This window comes from Trametes versicolor, assembly GCF_000271585.1.
Source record: "Trametes versicolor FP-101664 SS1 unplaced genomic scaffold TRAVEscaffold_12, whole genome shotgun sequence".
Taxonomy (NCBI): domain Eukaryota; kingdom Fungi; phylum Basidiomycota; class Agaricomycetes; order Polyporales; family Polyporaceae; genus Trametes; species Trametes versicolor.
In genome coordinates this window covers 1,830,231-1,837,393 of record NW_007360332.1, presented here as the reverse complement: position 1 = coordinate 1,837,393, position 7,163 = coordinate 1,830,231, and the positions used below count along the sequence as shown (strand labels likewise).

General features: G+C 54.4%; 2 protein-coding genes across 2 annotated transcripts; one reads left to right on the top strand and one right to left on the bottom strand.

The window, feature by feature from the left end:
* Nucleotides 1-1,381: 1,381 nt before the first annotated feature.
* Nucleotides 1,382-2,591, top strand: TRAVEDRAFT_23945 (uncharacterized protein; the record flags this gene model as incomplete). Its single annotated transcript, XM_008045159.1, has 5 exons — nucleotides 1,382-1,537; nucleotides 1,593-1,865; nucleotides 1,915-1,953; nucleotides 2,017-2,262; nucleotides 2,310-2,591. 5 exons carry the CDS (start codon nucleotides 1,382-1,384, stop codon nucleotides 2,589-2,591), a joined length of 996 nt encoding a protein of 331 aa, XP_008043350.1.
* Nucleotides 2,592-4,736: 2,145 nt separating this feature from the next.
* TRAVEDRAFT_52813 (uncharacterized protein) lies at nucleotides 4,737-5,652 on the bottom strand (the record flags this gene model as incomplete). Its single annotated transcript, XM_008045371.1, has 4 exons — nucleotides 4,737-5,012; nucleotides 5,069-5,107; nucleotides 5,161-5,436; nucleotides 5,491-5,652. 4 exons carry the CDS (start codon nucleotides 5,650-5,652, stop codon nucleotides 4,737-4,739), a joined length of 753 nt encoding a protein of 250 aa, XP_008043562.1.
* Between the last annotated feature and the right edge of the window lie 1,511 nt (nucleotides 5,653-7,163).

Here is a 7,163-nt window from a genome sequence, read left to right as displayed (position 1 = left end):
AACGATGAGTAAGCGTATAAGAAGAGGGCATGTGACGTCCAGAGGACGCTGACTGAGCGATGAGTAACGCTGAGTAAGGGAGCATAATCGACATAAGGTCAGATAGTCCATGGCTGAGTAATGCGAGTAATCCGGACGCTATCTAGAATAGTCCGGAACATCGTAGAACGTACCAGAATCATATGGAGGGATGGCAGGATGCCAAGTAAGTACAGAACAAAAGAATGTACATATATGGTAAGTAGGAAAGTCCATGCTGGCGTATGGTAGACGCATAGCCACTATCATTGCCACTCCCGGTCTGGTGCAGCCGTAGACACAGAAGTTCAACAGATAAAATCAGTATGTTGCCATTCACATTGTGTCGCTGCTCACAAACTTGAAGCGGACCGTTCTGAACTGAAAAAAGCTCTTGACGGTGGCCCCCGGTCCGCCCTTTAGACGTATAGCCGGGAATGTCGCTTTCTTCAAGTCCGAGTCGGTAACCGGAGAAAGGAGTGAGAGAGGAAGTGAGAGAACGAGAGCCTGAGGAAGAATAGAGAGAATACGAGGAAGCAACAGAATGAAAGGAGGGAGGGAGCGGAAGTGATTGAGCTTCGACTGCGAGCCTAGGATGACACCCGGATCACTAAGTCCAGCGGTCTCGACTAGGCCTGCCTCATGCTACCTGTGCTAGTAGCTTCAGATGACCTCTGTGTGCCATTAGCCGGCCTCAGTACACCTCAGCGTGACCTCAGCGCGACCTCAGCGCGACCTCAGCGCGACCTCAGCGCGACCCAAGCTCGACTGCAGCGCGACTGCAGTGTGACCTCAGTGCCGACGCAGTTACGCCAAGCTTTCAAAATCAACTATCGATTGCAAAACATTACCAGCAACGTGCGCTGTCTGAACTCACTTTGCTGGGCAAAAGCCGGCGGGCATTGATGCTAGATTAGCGTATAGAGGTTCGCAAGTAGACAGTGACATATGCCAAAAAGGGTCAAAACGGACAATAGAAGCTGCATTTGGACTTAAAGTTGCGACTTGAACTTAAAGTTGAGAGTTCGCGGCGGAAGTAAAACATTTTTGTACAAATCGATCGTCATAGTATTCGCATATCGCACTATCAGCCGCGTAATTTCAACGCAAGTGTGAGGGACAAGTGAGGGACGTCGAGCAACCTAACCGAGAAAATTGGCGCCCGCGATGAGCGTACTGATGCTTACGTCATCCCCATTTGTGGACAACACGAGGCTATCGCCGACGACGGCCGTCTTGTACTGGAACAGCTTGAACTTGAACTTGAACTACTCTTGTGCTCACTCATTGGACATACTGGCTGGTCTACACTCACTGTACTAGTTCGCTGCCCAAACAACTTTAGTTGGTATAGTACTTGTCAATGTCCTCTGAGTCCGCATCCGAAGATGACAGCAATCCGCCCTGGTATACCTTTTTCCCGCATGGGGGTATGGACCCTGCTGGCGTTCCCGACCGTCTCTTACGCCACCCCGAGCTGCAACAACGGGGAATTGTCCCCTATGGTGCTATGAAACCCGTACGAAAGCGTCTTTTCCAATAATTCTGCTGCTGCAACTGATGCCTCTTCGCAGGGTGTCGTATTCTGCACTAGGGATTTATCGGACAACACTCCGCGAGATCCCATCCAGGTTATCAAAATTCTTGACACAAACGGCGAAGAGCTTCCCATTTACGAGCTCCTTCTACGCGAAATCGATCGTCCCAATAACCACACCGTCCCGTCTGAGATCACAAACGCTGGCCATCCGCTGCTGATCATGCCGTTCGTTGGCTACCTCCGCCATATGCATGGGCTCAATTGGTCTCCACGGAAACTGGTAGAGTTTCTTTTTCAATTTGTAGAGGTACGTCGCGCGATGCTGGACCTTTGATAAGTGGCTAAAATACGTTCAGGGACTCGAATATCTGCATAGCCTGCACGTCGTTCATATGGTACGTACGCGGCAAAACCCATATTCCTTATGACGACGAGCGAAGCTGACTGTCATGGACCAGGACATATGTCCGCAAAACGTTTTAGCGGGGCTGCCCCGAAACGTAGAGGTGCACAAGAGTATTGTGGCGCATAGAGTGTACATCATCGACTTCGACATATCCCGGCGCTTCAAGCTGGGCCCTGGCGTCCAACCTGCGATAACGCTCCCGGACACCCAAATCTCACCACCGAACGGCCTCCGACATTTCGATCCTTATTCCTGGGACGTGTACTGCATGGCACTCACAATGGAGTCTGTTATACAGGTGAGCTATGTTTGCCTCTTCAACCGTACTGCATCCTCTCATCATAGTCGTACGATGACCAGACAGTCTACAGGGACGAGAAGGTGCAGCCATACTGGCCCGCTAATAAATTCGTCCAGTGGCTTGTCGGCAACGAACGAGGGTGCACCGGCGTATGCCGCTGCCGGCCGACAGCACGTACGGCGCTGCGCGTCCTCGTCATCCTTCGGTGGGCGGTCTACGCGACGGAGTGCTATGACTGGCTCGTTCGCTCTCTGTCGCGACTCCGTGCTAAACTCGGAGTTGGCACGGCACGACGTACCCCCGACGACCCGCAGACAGATCTTTGAAACATGCGATTTTCTGGGTCCTGTGTCATACTTCGTGAAGAGGGCTCTTACTCATGCGCATTCTATGTTTGTATGGAGCAGGCAGGGCCGTGCACGCATTCCCAGGTCCCCGTGTTACACCCTCGGACTCCGCAGGGTCTCTCAGTGCGCCCACAACACAATCGCACTCCCCGTGGGCGTGTCTAATCGCGGTGGAGAACACACGACGCTACGTAGGCGCCGTGAAAACGCGCGGAACTCCTAGGTGTTGGTTCGCGAGGGAGGCACAGATACCGACGTCGATGCAGGCTAATATTGGGTGAGAAAGATACGAAGGCATGTACAGGCCGTAATATACAGGAATACAACGCAGTTGGCTTCCCCGCCGTAAGGGCAAGTACTGGACCCGGGGGCCACGGTGAGGCCTGCGTTATCCCCGGGAAATACCCCATACACGTCCCCCGTGATCTACATTACGCTGCTATCTTACGTCGTGGGTCCGTGCTTGCAATGCAAAACTTCAGAGCGTCGTCCGAGGAAGGCGTCCAGTCGAGGACACTGCGAGCTTGAACCTGGACCGTCCGGAGTCGACGTTGCGAGCGCCGTGGGCCGGTCTTCATGTCCTTCGAAGTCCGTGAAAGCCATCTTGTCTGCAAGCTATCCAAACCAAAACAGAAAGGGAGACCATTAGTGCGTATGTCGGAGGAATCACACCTACAATGGATGGTCAGCGCGTACTCGATGATGGCAGAAGGTAGCGACGTACCGTGACGGCGGGTCAAGGTCGCTTCCGCGAAGTCTCCCCTCCCCGGGAGTCCAGCGCGGGGCTCGGACCGCAGGCGTCTTTGTGAGTACTGGTCTGCGGACGATGTTCAACATAAGGCGAATGGACAAAAGAGGCAACAACGTACAGGGAGAAGCACGGGTGTGCGCATCAACGCCCGTCCTATGTGCATAGGGGGACCGGTAATGAGCGAGTGAATAATGCACTCTTGGTCGGGGAGGAAGAGACGTCGTGGTGTGAGGGGAAGAAGATATGGGTGAGAAGAGGGCGTCTTATACACCGCGAGCCGGCTGGAGAGGCTGACTGGGGGCGAACCTCTCGGGCCGGCGCCTAGGGAGCGAACAAGGTGTGGTGGTTGAGTTTCGGGGCTGCCTGGTGTGGCGGATAATTAGAACTGTTCTTCTCAGCCGTCCGATCGTGATCGATATGTGGCGGTGTGTGCTCCCGGGCACGCGGTAGTTGCAGAGCTGCTACTCTGTAGTTGCCGGCGGTATTCGCGGCCGGATTCCGCCGGCGTTTGCATTGGAGGACGTGTTGAACCGATCAGAACCACTGGCAGAGAAGTGTGTGAACGCTAGTAGTATCATGTGGAGCGGCGTTAGTTGTAAGTTGGATCCCTGGTCCTGCGATGCTATCCGGCACACTGGGAGGAGCGAGAGCTTAAACCAAACTAGAATTACTGAGCCTCCCCGGCCGACGTCTTCCGAGTTCTGCAGAAGATCGGTTTACGAAGGCATTGTTTGAAAACGCAACATCTAACTGGGACGGAAGCGTCAAGATTCTGTGCCCTGCACGTTGTCGGACGATAGTGACAAAGACCTGTGCGTCTGCACTCGTTCTCGTGCAATAACCTGAAGGGACACTGAACGAGCCTCGATCAATACATGTGAGGGCCGGGTTCATCTGACTAACGGAGCCCGTGTCAGTACGCGCGCGCGCGAGGCTGCATATCAACCTACCAACCTTGAATACGAAGACATAGTATTTCCCCCGAAATAGACGTATGGACAGGGGACCTTGAGCCCGCTGCACAGGCATATTTACATCCCGTGCACGTGCAACCATAAGTTGCCGCACTGCGGGGTTCAAACTGCTTAGAGATCCAATAGTATGGCCTCGCGTAGCGTCAGTTGCGACTCGTCCACAAGCGTGATAGAGCCTGCGCCATCCACCGATAGCCCTCCGCAGTATAGGCCGCCCACCGAAGAATCACTAGGACGCGCAGCGCCGTGCGTGCTGTAGGTCGACAGCGACACACGCCGGTACACCCCCGTTCGTCACCGACGAGCCACTTCACAAATCTCCTAGCAGGCCAGTATGCCTGCTCACCCGTGTCCCTGTACACCAGCTGGTCGTCAAATGACTATGGTGAGATGATGCGCTCATCGTTGAAAACATGGACAGCGGCTCGCCTTCATAATAGACTCCATCGTGAGCCCCATGCAATATACGTCCCACGAGTAAGGGTCGAAATGTTTGAGACCCTTCGGAGGGGGATATTGGGTATCGGGGAGCGTGATTGCAGGCTGGACACCAGGCCCCAGCTTGAACCGCCTCGCAATGTCGAAGTCAATGATGTAGAGTCTGTACGCAACGATGTCCTTGTGCACTTCGACGTTGCTTGGCAGTCCTAACAGGACATTGTGCGGAGATATGTCCTAGTGGATGGTAGTCAGGCACATTGAGCGTCGTAAGCTTCTGGGGGCGAACGTACCATATGGACGATGTGATGGCTATGCAGGTACTCGACGCCCTGAGCAAAATCAGTTACCGGGTCGTGCGAGGGAATTAAACCGCAACACGCACCTCTACGAACTGATAAAGAAAGTCTACCAGAAAACGGGGAGAGGAATAGGGATCGTGAAGATCCCAGATAGAACCAATGAACGGCATGATAAGCAACGGGTGGCCAACAGTTGTGATCTCGGACGGCAGAGTGTGGTTATTGGGGCGATCGAGCTCGCCTAGCAGGCGTTCATAAATGGGAAGCTCTGCCCCGTTTGTGTCAAGAACTTTGATGACTAGGGCGGGGTCGAATTGCGGAGCGTTTTCCAAGAAGCCCTTGACGCTGAATACGGCACCCTGCGTAAAGCATTAGTTAGCGCAGGGGATACATCAGCAAACAATTTGTCTTACAGGTTTAAAAGTACCAGTTGGTACGATGCCCCGCTTTTGCAGCTCGGAATGTTGTAGGAGACGGTCGGGAATGCCGCCGGGATCAAAACGTCCATCGGGCAAGAAGGTGTACCAGGGCGGATTAGGGCCGCTGTCACTGTCGGGCTTGGGTTCGGAGAACATCAAACGGCGAAATACCAAGAGCTGCTTTTTGGACAGAAGAATACCAGTATAGCAAGGATGGTGCCAGCGAGCGACTCGTATGGCAAGAGGGATGAATCGCTCGCCGGCGAGAGCCTCGTGTTGCTGATTACGAGTATTGATGACTAAGCATCTGGGACACTCGACGCGGCGGGCGCCTTTCTCAGTCCTTCCTCGACGTCCTCCACTAAGTCCACTACCTGCTCGAGCTCTTTCTCGCACTAATTACGGCCCGCGGGACAGCCTCTGATGAAACTTGTCATCTGTATCTGGGCAAAGAATCATAGTTGCAGATTCCAGAATTTGAAGACCTCCGTTGAAGCCCTCGGCGGAATTTGGCCGCGCACGCCCGCGGACTACAAGTGGCTATAAACCCTGCTATCCCCTATCAGCGTGCCCAGGAGCACACGCCGCCACGCGTCGATCACAATCGTGTGGTTGACAAGAAGGAGCACCGCCGCACCAGCCTAAAGTCAGCGCAGGCAAACACCACGTGCACCGGCAGCACTTGTTCGCTTCCTAAGCGCCAGCACTAGCCAGCCTCTTCAGCCAGCTCCCGGTGTATAAGACGCCCTCTTCTCGCCCGTATCTTCTTCCCCTCAACCACGACGTCTCTTCCTCCCCAACCAAGAGTGCATTATTCACTCGACCATCATCCGTCCCCCTAGGCACATAGGGCGGGCGTTGATGCGTTCACCCGTGCTTCTCTTGGTACGTCGCCACCTTCTATCATAATCTGCGCCATGCTGACCTTCTTCTATAGACCAGTGCTCGTCAAGACGCCTGCGGTCTGAGCCCCGCGCTGGACTCCTGGGGAGGGGAGACTTCGCGGAAGCAATTTTGACCCACCGTTGCGGTACGTCATGGCCTTTTACCACCCCGAGCCCGTGCTGACTATGCATTGAAGGTGAGACTCTCCTCCGATATACGTACTAATGTGCTTGCTTCTGTCCCGTGTCTCTTGTCTCTTGTATGTGGCTCGGTTAGGTTCTTCTCGGCGCGATCCTCGACTACGGCGACATGAAGACTGACCCCGGGCGCTGGCAAGATCAGCTCCGACGGCCCTAGGTTCCAACGTTCAAGCTCAAGCTCAAGATTTCTTTCAAGTCGACGGGGCCTGGACGACGGTCTGAAGACTGGAATCGAGGGTACTGGCTGGCGACGTAGTGTAGATCTCGGGGGACGTGCATGGGGTATTTCCCGGGGATAGCGCAGGCCTCATCGCGGCCCCCGGGTCTAGTACCTGTCCTTATGGCGGGGAAGCCAACTGCGCTGATGTTTGTATTCTCATCCTGTGAATGAATGGATATTTGTGTTTTTGGTGCTTCTATCCGGTCGGCTGTGGGTCGGCTATAATGCCATCTTACACACCTACCATATGTGGCCAGGGCACTCGCGCATCAAACCTTACTTCGGCGTTTGTTATTCAGCCCCACGACCGCCGCCCGCCGGGTATGTTTCGCTCGAGCGTTTGGTAGCACACCATGCAGTTA